Source organism: Haliotis rufescens, unplaced genomic scaffold, assembly GCF_023055435.1.
Source record: "Haliotis rufescens isolate VD_foot unplaced genomic scaffold, xgHalRufe1.0.p SCAF_9, whole genome shotgun sequence".
NCBI lineage: Eukaryota > Metazoa > Mollusca > Gastropoda > Lepetellida > Haliotidae > Haliotis > Haliotis rufescens.
In genome coordinates, this window is record NW_025964383.1 from 39,685,163 (window position 1) to 39,704,857 (window position 19,695).

Sequence of the window (19,695 nt, forward strand, 5' to 3'; positions counted from 1 at the left end):
TACACCGTACCCCTTCAGCGAAGTCCGGCAAACGAACGGGTGAATTTGAGATAAAAAAATCACCACACATGTTGATTTACCGTTTAAATAGTATTTTTTGTTCTGCTAGGCATTGTTTTATATCCAAGGATTAAGATTACCTTGTGTATTTTCTCGTAAACTAAGCCGGAAACAGCAATCAGCTGTACACACGTTTTCTTGGAATCTACCGGTGATTCGGTCAAGACACACCCAATGATATAAACTTTACAGGATTTTAATTCAAGGATCGGCAAAAATTGTATCTGAAACTATTTTTTTTAATCAGGAATAATATATTGCATTGCAATCCTGTACCTGCATGCTAAAGATCTGAAGTAAATGTAAAGTGACCCCTTATGCATAGGATCCACCATGAAAGCAAGTCATTTGAGGGACATTCACGGCACCCATCCCGTCCCACCCACCATGTTAGAATTGATCCCATCTGATTGTGTGAGGCAACTCTCATACATCGGTTGGTCAAGTGTTCAGATACCATGTCATCATACTCTCAAGGAGTGGATTGTGGTAGAGCGTCCGCCCGGAGAGCGGAAGGTCCAGGGTTCGATCCCGGGCCGCGTCATACAAAAAGACGTTAAAAGATTGTACTTGTTGTTACCCTGTCTGGCGCTTGGCATTAAGGGGCTAAAACAAGGACTGGTCGGCTCGGAGTCAGTATACTGTGTCTGAGTGGGGTATTCATGTTAAACTGCAGCATGGTATCTCAGTGAGCTAGCACTATAAATCGGCATCAGTCCGGACTAGTACAAGCAGCCACACACACACATACACGTGCATGCACGTCGCTATATAAGTGCAATAATCTTGGACGCGACGTTAAACCCAATTTCACCTCACCTCACCTCAAGGAGTGGATCTTTGCTCACAATATCAGTCACTGGTTGTCTGGTCCAGATGTGATTATTTCCAGGTCACTGTCCTATAAGCTGGAATATTGGATGTGTGGCATTACAGACAAACAAACAAACACACACAGAGACACAGACACACACATAGAAAAATTCACACACATAGATACACACAAACAGGGGCGGTCGGGTAGCCTGATGGTTAAAGCGTTCGCTTGTAACACTGAAGACCCGGGTTCGATTCCCGACATGGGTACAATGTGTGAAGCCCATTTCTGGTGTTCCCCACCGTGATATTGCTGGAATATTGCTAAAAGCGGTGTTAAACCTCACTCACTCACACACACTGATGGTACTCTCCCTCATGTTCTCTCGTCCCTTCAATACATGGCAGGTCCCTACACCATTCCACTGACAGACTGGATTCTGGGAACAACAGGTCAACAATATGCAACTAAAGAATTGAAACATTGGTCCAACAATTTGATGACATGTCCTGTTTCCAGATGTTTTTTATGCATTTGGAACACACAAGGGGAAAGGAAAATAGTATATTTAAGATTTGTTGCACTATTTTAAAAGTTCATATTGTAATCAGGGACTGTTTCCCGTCTACCCTACATTATACAGTGAACACTTGTTGGACTGGACCCTGTTAATGTGGACACCTTGCCTGACAGACCACTTTATAATCCAAATTAAATTACCAAGAATGGTAACTGTCCAGATTACCAAGGTTCCATTATATTACAAATGTCCAATGTATCTTCTTTTATTTTGTATGAACAGCCTCTTGTGGTAAGTTGCAGAACATCGTTATCAGAATAATTATCATAATTATCATAAATATCATTGTTTCAACAGCTGTATTGTTTGGGCAAAGCTCGATAAATTACAATTTGCCGGCATACGGCTGAACTATTGCTAAGTGCGGCATTAAACAACAAACAAAACACATAGATACGACTGTTATCGTGTTCAGAACTCCGGTAGCTAGTTAATAAGACATTTGTTATCCGAAGTAACTAGTTAATGAGACATTTGTTATCCTAAGTAACTAGTTAAGGAGACACTTGTTATCCTAAGTAACTAGTTAATGAGACACTTATTATCTTGAGTAACTAGTCAATGAGACACTTGTTATCCTCAGTAACTAGTCAATGAGACACCTGTTATCCTAAGTAACTAGTTAATGAGACACCTGTTATCCTAAGTAACTAGTCAATGAGACACTTGTTATCCTAAGTAACTAGTTAAGGAGACACTTGTTATCCTCAGTAACTAGTCAATGAGACACTTGTTATCCTAAGTAACTAGTTAAGGAGACACTTGTTATCCTAAGTAACTAGTTAATGAGACACCTGTTATCCTAAGTAACTAGTTAAGGAGACACCTGTTATCCTCAGTAACTAGTCAATGAGACACTTGTTATCCTAAGTAACTAGTCAATGAGACACTTGTTATCCTAAGTAACTAGTTAAGGAGACACTTGTTATCCTCAGTAACTTGTTAAGGAGACACCTGTTATCCTAAGTAACTTGTTAATGAGACACTTGTTATCCTAAGTAACTAGTTAATGAGACACTTGTTATCCTAAGTAACTAGTTAATGAGACACTTGTTATCCTAAGTAACTAGTTAATGAGACACTTGTTATCCTAAGTAACTAGTTAATGAGACACTTGTTATCCTAAGTAACTAGTTAATGAGACACCTGTTATCCTAAGTAACTAGTTAATGAGAAACCTGTTATCCTAAGTAACTAGTTAATGAGACACCTGTTATCCTAAGTAACTAGTTAATGAGACACTTGTTATCCTAAGTAACTAGTTAAGGAGACACTTGTTATCCTAAGTAACTTGTTAATGAGACACCTGTTATCCTAAGTAACTTGTTAATGAGACACCTGTTATCCTAAGTATCTAGTTAAGGAGACACTTGTTATCCTGAGTAACTAGTTGATGAGACACTTGTTATCCCCAGTAACTAGTTAATGAGACACCTGTTATCCTAAGTAACTAGTTAAGGAGACACTTGTTATCCTAAGTAACTAGTTAATGAGACACCTGTTATCCTAAGTAACTTGTTAAGGAGACACTTGTTATCCTAAGTAACTTGTTAAGGAGACACTTGTTATCCTAAGTAACTTGTTAATGAGACACTTGTTATCCTTGCCTGTTATCGTCCATTCTGTGACAGCCTTCCTTGTGTTCAGTTACAGAGCAGTGACATTAGATTCCGCCGACCGACTTGTTGGGTAAATTTTGTGTCAATGTTTGTTGTTGGAGATGGGCGAATAATAAGCCATGTTGTGCATGGATCCGTTTGTCATTGCATTTTCAGATGTTAACTAACTGATTCCTTTTGCAGGAACTGCTCCGCTTAGCGTTCCATCTAGCTTCTAAATGATTGGCTTCTAAATGATTGGCTTCAGTTACAGTGATTTAAGATTCAGCTGTTTTTTTTACCTGGTTTACGCATAAAAAGTTATTTGTCAGAACATGTTTCTTTTTATATCTGTTTTCTGTTCACGATGTCTAAAAGACGTTTCGGTCGAGAAATTTCATAAACATTCATGTTGTGACTTTGAACTTTTTTTGTGTGTGTGAACAGTAAAATGATTTGTGTTACTTTTTGTCCGCTGGATCTTGATTGGCTTGTATGATGCACTGTATCTGAAGTCAGCTGCTGTATGTAGCTTGTTTGTCTCCTACGTGCTGGTAGTTCCATAGTTGTTTTCCTCTATAACCGTATCTTATATACATGTAATTGCATTATTAGCCTACTGCTAACCTACTTTCAATTCTTAAGAATTGTCAGCTGTGTAATGCTTTAGTTTAGAAAGGAAATGCAGGAATCTGGAATTGCTCAGTAAGATTGATACCTTGGCATGTCAAGACAGTCACATGTTAAAGTGCAGCGGACTGACTCTTGCCATTTCAGATCTATTCAATTATCTAGAAAATAATTCTTAACTCAAGCTTGGTGTATGATCCAAAGGCTCTGACTATAATAGTGTATACTACTCAAAAGAAGTAGAGGACCACCTGGTGCTTTCATACTACCATATTCGACGTAATAAGCGCCCACGGCAATATTTGCTAATATATTGGCAAGTGAACAATCCCAATTAGCACCCCTTCTGATTGATCAATGTACACAAGACTTATTTATTCATGTATAATACACACTTGTGTTTTATATACACCCTTAATTATGGGCTATTAAATTCTGGAAATATATATCTGTCGTATATAAACAGTTCAAACCGTCAGCATAAACCACAAAATTTATCATTCAACTCGGTTTTTTCCACCAAAATAATATTCTGATAAGAGCCCCCTATTTCTAATTTTGAGAGCGCCCTGGGTGCTTATTACGTCGAATACGGTACTATAGTTAATCTGACATAATTGTGCAATGGCTCACTTTTGCAATTTGTATTTCCCAGTATTTTGATTTGCTTGAGGTGCCTGTGGTATCATCTGATATTTCAATATGATGTTATCTCAAAGTTTGCATTTGGTCGATTTCAACTTTGAGATATTGGAAATCTGAAAGTCACTGCCAATGAGATTCTCTGCATTTCAAATTTGAAACTATCTACTGCTAGCTTTTGTGTCTTGACTTGATTATTTAAAAAAAAATGACACTCAAATTGACCTGCATTGTGACATTAATGTTTTAGTGGTGGAGATTTATTCTTATATATCATATTTTGCTTCTTTTTTTTCTGTTGTTCAACTTGCATAATCAGTTATCTGCTTGTGACATGGAGTCAGCATTACCTAACATTGCTTGTCTTAAAGATAATACATGCATGTGGTTGTCATGGAAACAGTGAACTGCATGTTTTGTTTCATTTTTATAAATTGTACCTTTTCTACAAAAGAACATTGTTAGCATAAAAAATATCCAAATGTTTGTGATTCACTGTTATTTTTATCTTTACAATAAGAACTTCAAAAGGGGCATCTTGTGCCTGAGCCTCATGAGTTGCCATGGTTACTGTTGAGTAAAATGTTGACCAAAGTGTAAGATTCATTGTTTTGATGACAATTTTCGTGGATTCTCTTTGGACATTATAAAATACCATAATCTATGTTAGATAAATGTGTAGTACCTATCACTTGTGTCTATAAGTACATACATTCACTATTCTCAGTTTAGGTCTTTGCTGTTCCTATCTAAATAGTTCCTAACTATCGATGTATAGCCATGCACATAGCTTTCACATGCACTGAATATACATGTTTCTGGAAATGATGAAGGGTTAGTGAAAGCCATTTTGAAGCATGGTTGAACCACTGGTTTCAGATGCTGCAATGTGCTTTGCAGAGTTGCACCCCTTTGCCATACCAGGATCCAATGATCATGGGTTTGAAACCCAGATTTTTATCTTGTTGTAATTCTTGTCTGTCAGTCATTTCTGGTTTCCCCTGCCGTGATATTGCTGGAATATTGCTGGAATATTGCTGGAATATTGCTGGAATATTGCTAAAAGTGGCTTAAACCTAACTCACTCCCTTGTCTGTCGGCACCATACCCAAGTGGTTGATTTTGTCAATTTTCTTTCCCAGGAGGTACTGGAGTACCTTGACAGTGATTCAATCGTACAAGCCATGGTGACAGCATATAGTGACATCAAGGTAAGTTTTCATTATCAAATGTTTAATTATTATTTTTTATTACATATATGTATTGTTCCATTTCATATGAAAGATAAAATTTTCGTCTTTCAGAAAAGATATTACATTCTATAAATGATATTGATTATTTTTATAATGTAGTTTCTATTACCTATTAAGTTTATTGTTTTATCATTTCATCTCCTGGTGTAGGGTGTAAGTACTGAAGTGAAAGTGATCTAATAATGTTGAAAATTCATTTGACTAAAAATATAATCATCTTGGCGTTGCACAGCAAAATTTGAATTTGATTCACTTTGTGATTTGAATGTTTATTGTTTGAAATTTTTGGTGAATTTGTGCTAATATGTCCTTTTTTGGCTGTACTTGGTGCTGGTAGGATTTAGAACTTGTGGTGGTAAGTCTGAGTGAATACTGGCATGATTTCATCATCATGATTGTTAGTTGTGAAGAAAACGTTATCTTGTCCTGACTCTCATTGATCATTGTGTGTATGTTTTTCATCATGTAGGATGCGTCTGCCATGCATGTCAGAGAGGTAAAAAATGTGGAGATTGGTGTATTTAGTTTTGTGTGATGCCATTTTCATTAGGCCAAATAATTTCAATTATTTGTCAGTATTCGAACTTGCGACAAAACAAGACTTGAAAAGCTGTCCAGATGATTTTTAGGTTCATTTCCTATCAAAAACCCTCTTGAAATAATACATACATAATATTTTGTTATTTCCTAGCCTTTGAAATTCACGCTGGTCCCTTAGCCAGAGTCAACTAATTGTGGTGAGGACAAATCAAAATGCAGGGATCTTAGTCCTCACTGACTTGAGGCATTTAGGGGCTATAATTCGGAACCAGTTCTCAATGCTTCAAGTTGGCTGCAAATTGAAACTGAATAAAACTGACAGAAAATGTAAACATAGTAAATGTTTTTTTCTTCTTCAAAATGTTCAAGCAGGACAAGCTGCAATCTCTGAGGACTGGTGAAATATGGTTCACACTCAATCTCATTAAAATCAGATCTTAGTTCTCGCCACCGCTAAACAAAGATCTGAGGACATCCCATTACGGGTCACGTCAGACCGACCTTGCGCGAACTTTGACTGACCAATGGAATGACCAATCAGAAGGCAGCTTTCTCGTGCGTTACGGCACTAATTTCAAATTGGCGACTATGCTTGGAAACATATTTTGACAAATTCTCGATTACAAATTTGAAACCTGAACAAAAGAACATTCTGGAATGGCTAACAGATGGTCTAGATTGTAAGGATTCAGTCGTTAAACCCGTAACTAACGTTCGGAATACCCCGTGTTAAAGTTTTCGAGGATGCATGAGTAGAAATCACATTCCAACTCACTTTCATAATCTGGTAAGCGACACTCTGATTGGTCAGATGATAGGTCGTCCTGACGTGACCCCTAATGGGGTGTCATCAGATCTTTGTTTAGCGGTAGCGAGAACTAAGGTCTGATTTTAATGAGATTGGGTTCACACTAGTCCTCTGAACTAGTTATAAAAAAGATGCCTTTCCAAGACTGATTTCATAAATCATTTACAATGATGAAATTGTATTTTGTTAAAACGAATAATTGCTTATTACTAATTCAGTATGAAGACTTGAAACAATTGAACATACTGAACTGGAACCAACACTGCAGCGTGAGGTTTCAAATGTTAAATTTAGCGTGGTTAAATCTACAGGTGAAATGCTCTACATTGAAAACACAGTCTGTCATATTCATAGTATATCCATTCTACCATGATTAAATAAAACATGAACTCTTTCGTGTCAGCAAATACATTGAGTGAAGCGGCATGGGTTGAGTCTAGAGTTTGAGTGGGTTGTCGATCAGAATTTACTAAATCACGGAGAGTGGTAGAATTACAGATAAACATTCCATATTGTTTGTGACAATGTTTCATCATTCACCCGTGAAGATCCGGGGTAGAATAGGTCTTCAGCAACGCATGCTTGTCTCCCCGTGAAGATCCGGGGTAGAATAGGTCTTCAGCAGCCCATGCTTGTCTCCCCGTGAAGATCCGGGGTAGAATAGGTCTTCAGCAACGCATGCTTGTCTCCCCGCGAAGATCCCGGGTAGAATAGGTCTTCAGCAATGCATGCTTGTCTCCCTGTGAAGATCCGGGGTAGAATAGGTCTTCAGCAACCCATGCTTGTCTCCCCGCGAAGATCCAGGGTAGAATAGGTCTTCAGCAACTCATGCTTGTCTCCCCGCAAAGATCCCGGGTAGAATAGGTCTTCAGCAATGCATGCTTGTCTCCCCGTGAAGATCCGGGGTAGAATAGGTCTTCAGCAACTCATGCTTGTCTCCCTGTGAAGATCTGGGGTGGAATAGGTCTTCAGCAACTCATGCTTGTCTCCCTGTGAAGATCCGGGGTAGAATAGGTCTTCAGCAACTCATGCTTGTCTCCCTGTGAAGATCTGGGGTAGAATAGGTCTTCAGCTACCCATGCTTGTCTCCCCGTGAAGATCCGGGGTAGAATAGGTCTTCAGCAACGCATGCTTGTCACCCTGTGAAGATCCGGGGTAGAATAGGTCTTCAGCAACTCATGCTTGTCTCCCCGTGAAGATCCAGGGTAGAATAGGTCTTCAGCAACCCATGCTTGTCTCCCCGTGAAGATCCGGGGTAGAATAGGTCTTCAGCAACCCATGCTTGTCTCCCCGTGAAGATCCGGGGTAGGATAGGTCTTCAGCAACCCATGCTTGTCTCCCCGTGAAGATCCGGGGTAGAATAGGTCTTCAGCAACGCATGCTTGTCTCCCCGTGAAGATCCGGGGTAGGATAGGTCTTCAGCAACCCATGCTTGTCTCCCCGTGAAGATCCGGGGTAGGATAGGGCTTCAGCAACCCATGCTTGTCTCCCCGTGAAGATCCGGGGTAGGATAGGTCTTCAGCAACCCATGCTTGTCTCCCTGTGAAGATCCAGGGTAGAATAGGTCTTCAGCAACTCATGCTTGTCTCCCTGTGAAGATCCGGGGTAGAATAGGTCTTCAGCAACCATGCTTGTCTCCCTGTGAAGATCCAGGGTAGAATAGGTCTTCAGCAACCATGCTTGTCTCCCTGTGAAGATCCAGGGTAGAATAGGTCTTCAGCAACCATGCTTGTCTCCCTGTGAAGATCCGGGTTAGAATAGGTCTTCAGCAACCATGCTTGTTTCCCTGTGAAGATCCGGGGTAGAATAGGTCTTCAGCAACCATGCTTGTCTCCCTGTGAAGATCCGGGGTAGAATAGGTCTTCAGCAACCATGCTTGCTGTAAAAGGTGACTATGCATGTCGTAAGAGGCGACTAACGGAATCGGGTGGTCAGGCTTGGTTGATGAACATCATCGTATCCCAGTTGCGTGTCTCAATGCACTTGATCAATTACTGGGTTGTCTGGTCCGGATTCGATTATTTACAGACCGCCATCATATAGCTGGAATATTGCTGAATGCGTTGTTAAACAACAAACAAACAAACAAACATCATCACTCACCTGAAGGGGCAAGAAGTGGCCCTGAAACGTCGTCACAACCAATACCGAGTTGTTTTCCATCAGTGTTTCATGTCTTCCAACTTTACGAGTTAGTTTATTTTTTTGACAAAATATGTTTTCATCATGAATGTGTTGTCATGAAATGAACAGAAATTATTTCCGAAAGTATTTCTTTCCACTGCTAGATGCCAATCCAGGAGATGTCAAAAGCATATTTTGACTCCAAATCATGTTGACACTGGAACATTTCTTTCTTATTACAACGATCCAAATGAAAATGGCATGTGTCTAGATATGTGTTTGTCTTATCATTGTGTGTTAATTGTGTTCTGTAGCCTCAGCCCTCATCCTGTTGCGTTCATGTTGTGTTTGTGAATATCATCTCTGTGTATGCCATGATGCTGTCTGTTTTGTCATGGAATGAGTGCTGTTCATGTCATGATCGTCCATGTGTTCCATTATATTAAATAAAGATGAGGTCAGTTAAGTACTTTATTTTTTAGCGAAGCAATATGAGCTACACTAGCAGAGCTACAGATAAGCAGCGTATTTGCGTAAAATACCCCCCAAATATTCAAAACCCAATAACTTTCAATTAACCTGCGTACAGAAATGCATGCATTAAGTGAAAAACTCAAAAGTAGAAAAACAGCTCGCGTAAATACCCATGAAGCTTTTTCAGCATGCGTTCAAAGGAGGTAATTTTCGAAACACAATTATGAACTTCAGTTAACTACCTTTATAATGAACACGCTTATAACGAGCTGACGGATATAATGAACTTACTTTTTTGTCCCGACTATTTGCTGTAGTTATGCTGTATATATGCTTGTAACGAACTACGGTTATAACGAACTAAAATAAGTGGTCCCTTTGAGTTCATTATAACCATAGTTTACTGTAATTTACTTTCTGAGTCAAGCCTATATATTTAGAACTGTTATATATATCTAAAACATTATTTAATTTTTTTTAAGTCTTAAAATGTTCACTAATTTTGGGAAAAACCCAATAGAGTGATGAATAGATGAGTGAAAAAATATTGGTTACCCAATGAAAAATGTAATAACCCAATTAAAATAGAAACACTGGAGTAAAAACTCAATTGCTCAAAAAGTTGTCTGGAGCTCTGGCTAGTAATTTTTTATATCACAATCATGTAATGTTTTTCGTCAAATATATTTATGTGTCAAGATGTTTCTAAATTAAAAAATACCAGTTACGCTGAAGTTTCTTAAAAATCTTGATCATGTAATGTTTTTGTCTCAAATATATTAATTTATCAAATTTAAACTACATATTTTTATCAATGGACACTGCATGACCTTCCCAATGGCCAGCATATCAATACCACGAACTGTATAGCACACCCCCTTGCTGCACTCATGCTGCACTTATGCTGCACTCATGCTGCACTTATGCTGCACTTAACGGTGCACATTGATTCTTACAATTTCCATGCTGCATTTCTGTTAAGGGACTGGTCATTTATAACAGGGAGTGTGGGCCGATGGGATTGGTCATCATATTTTGCCGTGATGACCCCCCCATAATTTATGTAACATTTTTTCATGATTCCCCTCAATATTATAAATGACCAGTCCTTAAATAAATAAATAATGTTAAAATTTATAAAAATATTATTTGAAAAAAAATAGGAACTTTTTTTTATGTCCTGTTGTCCCTCTCTCCCCTTCACATTGTTGTGTTATGTGGCAAATATAGGTTGTACCACAAATAGTCTGTTTTATACACCTGTGCATGCATGGAGTCTTTGGTTGCCTCTAACTCTCATAATCTCTCTCTTGATTGCAATGCTAGATTGCATTGAGCTGTTGAATGTGTTCATTGTGATGAAGAAGGTGGGTGGTGGGGTAGCCTAGTGGTTAAAGCGTTCGCTCATAAGGATGAAGACCACCATGATATTGCTGGAATATTGCTAAAAGCGGTGTAAAACCATACTCACTCATCATAATGAAATGAAGATTTCAGATGATAAAGTTTCATTCATTAATAATATTATAGTAAACTACATTTATAACGAACACGCTTATAACGATTTGATGAATATGACAAACTTATTTTTCAGTCCTGGCCATTTGCTGTATATTTGCTGTATCTATATGCTTATAATGAACTACTGTTATAACGAACTAAAATTAGTGGCTCCTTTGAGTTCGTTATAACCGTACTTTACTGTACTTAAATCGTTTACAATGATGTATGATCTTTATTCAATTGGTTGCCCTGGAGGATATGTGTACATAGGATTTACAAGCTTCAGAGACTTAGGGATAGGCTGAAATTGTCAACTCTATTGTCAGATATTCAGTACTTTTTGAAGGGTTGACAGATATGTTCCAAACATGAGCTACTCCATGTGAAGGTCTCTCAGTGTAAGTCTGCGATGCTCGGGCATCACCTGGCCTGGTCGCAACGTGAGACGATGTAGGCCAGAGTTGGACTGTTTGGGTCTGGGTATTTACCCTTATGATGTTCCAGAAGTTAAACTGGTCCCTGTGTTTGAGATTTGGCCGAAGCAAATGTAGAGGGTTTTTCAGAATATGCCCCACATCGCAGCACATTTTGCGGGGGATGTACCAGTAGAATGGACAATGTCAGACCATCTGTCTGTCCATGCATGATGTCGTTTCCTGAGCAGATCTTGGAAACTGTCACATATTTCTTCAACAAACTTGGCACATAGAAAGGTCTAGTGATGAACTAGTGGCTTTTGATAGTTTGGGATTTTTAAAAAGATCTTTTTTGAGCTTCGATGCCAATTACATATTATTATTATTATTTTTATTATTATTATTATCATTTAGAGAACACCTGAGTCTACTCAGCTAGCCAACCTGTTGAGTGATGTCGGCTTTGCTTACTACCACATCCTGTGTCGCAAGATGGATCTTCACGAGGAGATCACTAAACCCAGTAAGTCAGTGTCATGTCTCACCGCCCTGTCACCTGCTTCATTGCTTCTGTGATGGCCGCATTCTGTGAGTTGTGTATTCTGTGAGTGGTGTATTCTGTGAGGGGTGTATTCCGTGAAGGGTGTATTCTGTGAGGGGTGTATTCTGTGAGTGGTGTATTCTGTGAGTGCTGTATTCTGTGAGGGGTGTATTCCGTGAGTGGTTTATTCTGTGAGAGGTGTATTCTGTGAGTGGTGTATTCTGTGAGAGGTGTAATCTGTGAGAGGTGTATTCTGTGAGTGGTGTATTCTGTGAGTGGTGTATTCTGTGAGTGGTGTATTCTGTGAGTGGTGTATTCTGTGAGAGGTGTATTCTGTGAGGGGTGTATTCTGTGAGGGGTGTATTCTGTGAGTGGTTTATTCTGTGAGTGGTGTATTCTGTGAGGGGTGTATTCTGTGAGGGGTGTATTCTGTCAGTGGTGTATTCTGTGATGACTGTATTCTGTGAGTGGTGTATTCTGTGAGTGGTGTATTCTGTGAGGGGTGTATTCTGTGAGTGGTGTATTCTGTGATAACTGTATTCTGTGAGTGGTGTATTCTGTGAGTGGTGTATTCTGTGAGGGGTGTATTCTGTGAGTGGCGTATTCTGTGAGGGGTGTATTCTGTGAGTGGTGTATTCCGTGAGTGGTGTATTCTGTGAGTGGTGTATTCTGTGAGAGGTATATTCTCTGAGTGGTGTATTCTGTGAGTGGTGTATTCTGTGAGGGGTGTATTCTGTGAGTGGCGTATTCTGTGAGGGGTGTATTCTATGAGTGGTGTATTCTGTGAGTGGTGTATTCTGTGGGGGGTGTATTCTGTGAAGGGTGTATTCTGTGAGGGGTGTATTCTGTGAGGGGTGTATTCTGTGAAGGATGTATCCTATGAGTGGTGTATTCTGTGAGGGGTGTATTCTGTGAAAGGTGTATTCTGTGAGTGGTGTATCCTGTGAGTGGTGTATTCTGTGAGTGGTGTATTCTGTGAAGGGTGTATTCTGTGAGGGGTGTATTCTGTGAGGGGTGTATTCTGTGAAGGATGTATCCTATGAGTGGTGTATTCTGTGAGGGTTGTATTCTGTGAAGGGTGTATTCTGTGAAGGGTGTATTCTGTGAGGGGTGTATTCTGTGAGGGGTGTATTCTGTGAGGGGTGTATTCTAGGAAGGGTGTATCCTGTGAGTGGTGTATTCTGTGAGTGGTGTATTCTGTGAGGGGTGTATTCTGTGAAGGATGTATCCTATGAGTGGTGTATTCTGTGAGGGGTGTATTCTGTGAGGGGTGTATTCTGTGAAGGGTGTATTCTGTGAGGGGTGTATTCTGTGAAGGATGTATCCTATGAGTGGTGTATTCTGTGAAGGGTTTATTCTGTGAAGGGTGTATTCTAGGAAGGGTGTATCCTGTGAGTGGTGTATTCTGTGAGGGGTGTATTCTGTGAAGGATGTATTCTGTGAAGGGTGTATTCTATGAAGGATGTATTCTGTGAAGGATGTATTCTGTGAAGGGCGTATTCTGTGAGTGATTTATTCTGTGAGGGATGTATTCTGTGAAGGATGTATCCTGTGAGTGGTGTATTCTGTGAGGGGTGTATTCTGTGAAGGGTGTATTCTGTGGAGGGTGTATTCTGTGAGGGGTGTATTCTGTGAGGGGTGTATTCTGTGAAGGGTGTATTCTAGGAAGGGTGTATTCTGTGAAGGATGTATTCTGTGAAGGGTGTATTCTGTGAAGGATGTATTCTGTGAAGGGTGTATTCTGTGAGGGGCGTATTCTGTGAGTGATTTATTCTGTGAGGGATGTATTCTGTGAAGGGTGTATTCTTTGAGGGGTGTATTCTGTGAAGGATGTATTCTGTGAAGGGTGTATTCTGTGAAGGATGTATTCTGTGAAGGATGTATTCTGTGAGGGATGTATTCTGTGAAGGATGTATTCTATGAGGGGTGTATTCTGTGAGTGGTGTATTCTGTGAGGGGTGTATTCTGTGAAGGATGTATTCTGTGAGGGGTGCATTCTGTGAGGGGTGTATTCTGTGAGGGGTGTATTCTGTGAGGGGTGTATTCTGTGAGTGGTGTATTCTGTGAGGGGTGTAATCTGTGAGTGGTGTATTCTGTGAGTGGTGTTTTCTGTGAAGGGTGTATTCTGTGAGTGGTGCATTCTGTGAGTGGTGTATTCTGTGAGTGGTGTATTCTGTGTAGGGTGTATTCTGAGGGGTGTATTCTGTGAGGGATATATTCTGTGAGGGGTGTATTCTGTGAGGGATGTATTCTGTGTAGGGTGTATTCTGTGAGGGGTGTATTCTGTGAGTGGTGTATTCTGTGAGTGGTGTATTCTGTGAAGGGTGTATTCTGTGAGTGGTGTATTCTGTGAGTGGCGTATTCTGTGAAGGGTGTATTCTGTGAGTGGTGTATTCTGTGAGTGGTGTATTCTGTGAGGGGTGTATTCTGTGAGGGGTGTATTCTGTGAGAGGTGTATTCTGTGAGTGGTGTATTCTGTGAGGGGTGTATTCTGTGAGAGGTGTATTCTGTGAGAGGTGCATTCTGTGAGTGGTGTATTCTGTGAGTGGTGTATTCTGTGAGGGGTTTATTCTGTGAGGGGTGTATTCTGTGAGAGGTGTATTCTGTGAGTGGTGTATTCTGTGAGTGGCGTATTCTGTGAGGGGTGTATTCTGTGAGTGGTGTATTCTGTGAGGGGTGTATTCTGTGAGTGGTGTATTCTGTGAGGGGTGTATTCTGTGTAGGGTGTATTCTGTGAGGGGTGTATTCTGTTAGGGATGTATTCTGTGGGGGGTGTATTCTGTGAGGGGTGTATTCTGTGAGTGGTGTATTCCGTGAGTGGTGTATTCTGTGAGGGGTGTATTCCGTGAGGGATGTATTCTGTGAGTGGTGTATTCTGTGAGTGGTGTATTCTGTGAGTGGTGTATTCTGTGAGAGATGTATTCTGTGAGGGGTCTATTCTGTGAAGGGTGTATTCTGTGAGTGGTGTATTCTGTGAGGGGTGTATTCTGTGAGGGGTGTATTCTGTGAGAGATGTATTCTGTGAGGGGTGTATTCTGTGGGGGGTGTTTTCTGTGAGTGGTGTTTTCTGTGAGTGGTGTATTCTGTGAGGGGTGTATTCTGTTGCATCAGTCACCCCTTGACCACTGTGTCTGTACCCATCCCGACAAGTCCATGTGTTTGGTTGCAGTGCTGATCAAGACGCCAGAGAGTGAGATTGCATGGGCGTACTTCTTTGGCAACACACTCTCAATTGAGGTCCTCAAGAATGACATCCTTCAGAAGATCTATTTCCGGGTAAAAGACAAGGTAAGCAGTCACTTCAAGATTTATAACTATGATTGCTTGTTTGTTTGTTATTTAAACACTGCATTCAGCGATATTCCAGCTGTGGTCTGTAGATAATCAAATCTGGACTGGACAATCCAGTGATTGACATCATGAGCATCGATCTACACAATCAGGATATGATGACATGCATCAAGCAAGTCAGTGAACCCTGGGTGGTCAGGCTTCCGAACTTGTGTTAAACAAGTTTCGTTTGTTTGATGTTTAACGCCGCACTCAGCAATATTCCAGCTATATAACGGCAGTCTGTAAAATAATTGAGTCTGGACCAGACAATCCAGTGATTGACATCATGAGCATTTTAGATATGATGACATGCATCAACCAAGTCAATAAGCCTGACCACCCAATCCCGTTAGTCACCTTTTACAGCAAGTATGGGTTGCTGAAGACCTATTCTACCCCAGAATCTTCACGGGTTTGTTAAACAAGAAACATCAAAAGGGCAAGCCAGGGATAGAAAAGTGCTGTCTTCAAGTTGTATCACAGGGCACTCATTACGATACTGGGGGTCGGGGTATCACTCGTCATGCCGAATACCAGGGTTTGATTCGCCACATGGGTACAATGTGTGAAGCCCATTTCTGGTGTCCCCCGCTGTGATATTAGTGGAATATTGCTAAAAGCGGCATAAAACCATACTCACTGACTGACTGACTCACTCACAATGATACTTAGATGTGCCGTTTGGACGCTTCTAACAATGGCACTGACAAGAACTCATAAAGATGTTTAAAGCGGCTCGTTGAAATTTAGGTTTTCCAACAAAAACAATACCAGACTGACATTTAGTCCCAGAAATAAAGTTATTTAAAAATATAGATCTACCAAAAAATAAATAATTAAAATCCAAATGGAGCCCAGAACAAACTAAATTTCAGGCTGGGGCAATCTAGACTTGCCAAATCATTTTTTTCTCTAGCGTCTGGGAGATTGAGTAGAACAATACCATTGTTCCATCTATGCACTTGGCTAGCTTTGCCCCATTCATGACCAACTCGTGTTATTCTGGGACAAGCCAAATAGCGACTCGTGCCCTGCTCATGGCAATTTTTGCGCAAATGGGCATACCTAAAACAATTGTCAACTCGTTGCGTAAAAGTTCACTTATATTTCCCCATATATTACATATATTTCAGGGCTACATCGGGACATGCGGATTTATACAGTATGATTGAACACATTTTACTGTATCTTTGGTATATTTTTAGATGCAAGACATATGTAAAATCAAAAATTATTCTGAAGGATTCTTTGACGAAGAACTTGAAATCATACGCGCATTCTGATTGGTTTGTCGTATTTTCGCACATAACATTCATCGACAGGGGTCTTCTTGCAGGTTACGGAAGGGGCGAGTGGTTACAAATGGCTTTGCCCCTTCTTTGCAATGATTGACAGTACCCTTGTCTGTTTCCATTGTCTCCTGATTTTATCTGCTGCCTCGACAAATATACATGAATACTTGCCATTGTCTCCTGATTTTATCTGCTGCCTTGACAAATATACATGAATACTTGCCATTGTCTCCTGATTTTATCTGCTGACTCGACAAATATACATGAATACTTGCCATTGTCTCCTGATTTTATTTGCTGACTAGACAAATATACATGAATACTTGCCATTGTCTCCTGATTTTATTTGCTGACTAGACAAATATACATGAATTCTTGCCATTGTCCCCTGATTTTATTTGCTGACTAGACAAATATACATGAATACTTGCCATTGTCTCCTGATTTTATCTGCTGACTCGACAAATATACATGAATACTTGCCATTGTCTCCTGATTTTATTTGCTGACTAGACAAATATACATGAATACTTGCCATTGTCTCCTGATTTTATTTGCTGACTAGACAAATATACATGAATACTTGCCATTGTCTCCTGATTTTATCTGCTGCCTCGGTTTGTCGTATTTTCGCACATAACATTCATAGACAGGGGGACAAGTCTTCTTGCAGGTTACGGAAAGGGGGGAGTGGTGACGAATGGCTTTGCCCCTTCTTTGCAATGATTGACAGTACCCTCGTCTGTTTCCGTCTACCCAGGATTACTTTGTGAATACTATGTTTCTTCGTTCCTTTTCCATGTGTTTCTCCAGTTTACGAGTGTATGATCACTGCAAAGGTTGTGACCCCAGCTTTTTCTTCTGACTAGTCATAGTGACTATACCTCTATGACATTGGAGGCACGGGTGGCCCAGTCGTCTAAGGCGCCGAGATTTGCTGTGCGGAGTTGTGTCCCCTGGGCATGCCAGAAACCTATGATTGTGGGTTCGAATCCTGGTTTGCCCTGATTATGTTTCTAGTTTTGTCAGCATCATACCCGTGCTCGTGGGTTTCACCGAAGTGGTAAACGTCTGAGACCTGCATCACTTCGGGCTTTCCTCCCATATTAAGCTGACACGCCGTGATATAACTGGAATAATGTTAAAAGCGGCATTAAACCCAACTCACTCACTCACTCACACCCCGTGACATCAAGTCAACGTCCGCAACAAAAGATTTAGTGCTTCTTTTTGTATGTGAGGAGGCTTAGAACGTACCAATCAACCTTCATATTTTTATCACTGGCTTCATATAATTAACATTGATGCTAAAAAAATGTTTCATAAGTGTGCCCTTTGGGTACCAGGAACAAATGTGAACCAAGCCATTATGACTTTCACTGTGTATTAGCACTGATTTCACGATGTCCTGAAGTATTTCTTGTAAACGTTTTGTTTTCTATTTACACACCATTTTTCCATGTCCAGAACGTTCTCCGTGAAGAGATCAAGGAAAAGTTCAAGTACGAGGTGGACAGAACGTCGCCAAGCAACAAGCTGCGAGACTTCATGGACTGGTCGCAGGACATTATTTCGGACATCAAGTATCAGCGGAAGGTTCACGCAAACCCACTGGCCCGGTTCTTTGTCAAGTGCTGGTCAGTAATACTTGCAATTGTCTCATTGAATATGCTGATTCAACAAATACACATGAATACTTGCCATTGTCTCATTGAATATGCTGACTTAACAAATACTTATGAATACTTGCCTTTGTCTCATTGAATATGCTGACTCAACAAACACACATGAATACTTACCATTGTCTCAGTATTGTATCTGCTGACTTATCAAATACTTATGAATACTTGCCATTGTCTCATTATGTATCTGCTGACTTAACAAATACTTATGAATACTTGCCATTGTCTCATTGAAAATGCTGACTCAACAAACACACATGAATACTTGCCATTGTCTCAGTATTGTATCTGCTGACTTAACAAATACTTATGAATACTTGCCATTGTCTCATTATGTATCTGCTGACTTAACAAATACTTATGAATACTTGCCATTGTCTCATTGAAAATGCTGACTCAACAAACACACATGAATACTTGCCATTGTCTCAGTATTGTATCTGCTGACTTAACAAATACTTATGAATACTTGCCATTGTCTCATTATGTATCTGCTGACTTAACAAATACTTATGAATACTTGCCATTGTCTCATTGAAAATGCTGACTCAACAAACACACATGAATACATGCCATTGTCTCAGTATTGTATCTGCTGACTAAACAAATACATATGAATACTTGCCATTGTCTCATTGAATATGCTGACCCAACAAACACACATGAATACATGCCATTGTCTCAGTATTGTATCTGCTGACTAAACAAATACATATGAATACTTGCCATTGTCTCATTGAATATGCTGACTCAACAAACACATGAATACATGCCATTGTCTCAGTATTGTATCTGCTGACTAAACAAATACATATGAATACTTGCCATTGTCTCATTGAATATGCTGACTCAACAAACACACATGACTACTTACCATTGTTTCCTGTTTTATCTGCTGACTCAACAGATACACATGAATACTTGCCATTGACTCCTGATTTTATCTGCTGACTCAACAGATACACATGAATACTTGCCATTGACTCCTGATTTTATCTGCTGACTCAACAGATACACATGAATACTTGCCATTGTCTCCTGATTTTATCTGCTGACTTGACAAATATACATGAATACTTGCCATTGTGACACAATTCAGATTTTTGCACTCTCTGTAAATACTTATGTAATATTTTCTACCAACCTTACAATATGTACCTTGCACCTTCCAGGCCGTGGGTGAACATCCTGGTGATGATCGTGACTGTTGCGATCGCCTTCCTCGTCATGGTCACCTGGCAGGAGAACGCTCTCCAGGCCTCAGAGTAAGTGATAACACCCAATCTCATTCAAATCAGATCTTAGTTCTCGCTATCGCTAAACCAAGATCTGAGGACATCCCATTACGGGTCAGGTCAGACCGACCTGTAAGTTCAGCCATGAACTATGAACTTGTTGACAT

The 19,695-nt window shown here is 40.0% G+C and overlaps 1 protein-coding gene and 1 long non-coding RNA gene across 2 annotated transcripts in view; one reads left to right on the top strand and one right to left on the bottom strand.

The window, feature by feature from the left end:
* Window positions 1–19,695, top strand: part of LOC124139572 (inositol 1,4,5-trisphosphate receptor type 3-like) — a 186,154-nt gene that overhangs the window by 147,804 nt on the left and 18,655 nt on the right. The window contains exons 62-68 of the mRNA XM_048390658.1: window positions 3,105–3,146; window positions 5,470–5,538; window positions 6,050–6,076; window positions 11,860–11,968; window positions 15,156–15,274; window positions 18,079–18,248; window positions 19,466–19,558. Of these exons, the coding sequence (XP_048246615.1) occupies window positions 3,105–3,146; window positions 5,470–5,538; window positions 6,050–6,076; window positions 11,860–11,968; window positions 15,156–15,274; window positions 18,079–18,248; window positions 19,466–19,558 (629 nt within the window). The remainder of the gene's footprint in view (window positions 1–3,104; window positions 3,147–5,469; window positions 5,539–6,049; window positions 6,077–11,859; window positions 11,969–15,155; window positions 15,275–18,078; window positions 18,249–19,465; window positions 19,559–19,695) is intronic.
* On the bottom strand, window positions 241–19,566 carry LOC125377423. The gene is made up of 3 exons (XR_007219577.1): window positions 19,438–19,566; window positions 885–968; window positions 241–531 (listed from the first exon to the last, which is right to left on the bottom strand). It is a non-coding gene; the product is annotated as an uncharacterized LOC125377423 (long non-coding RNA).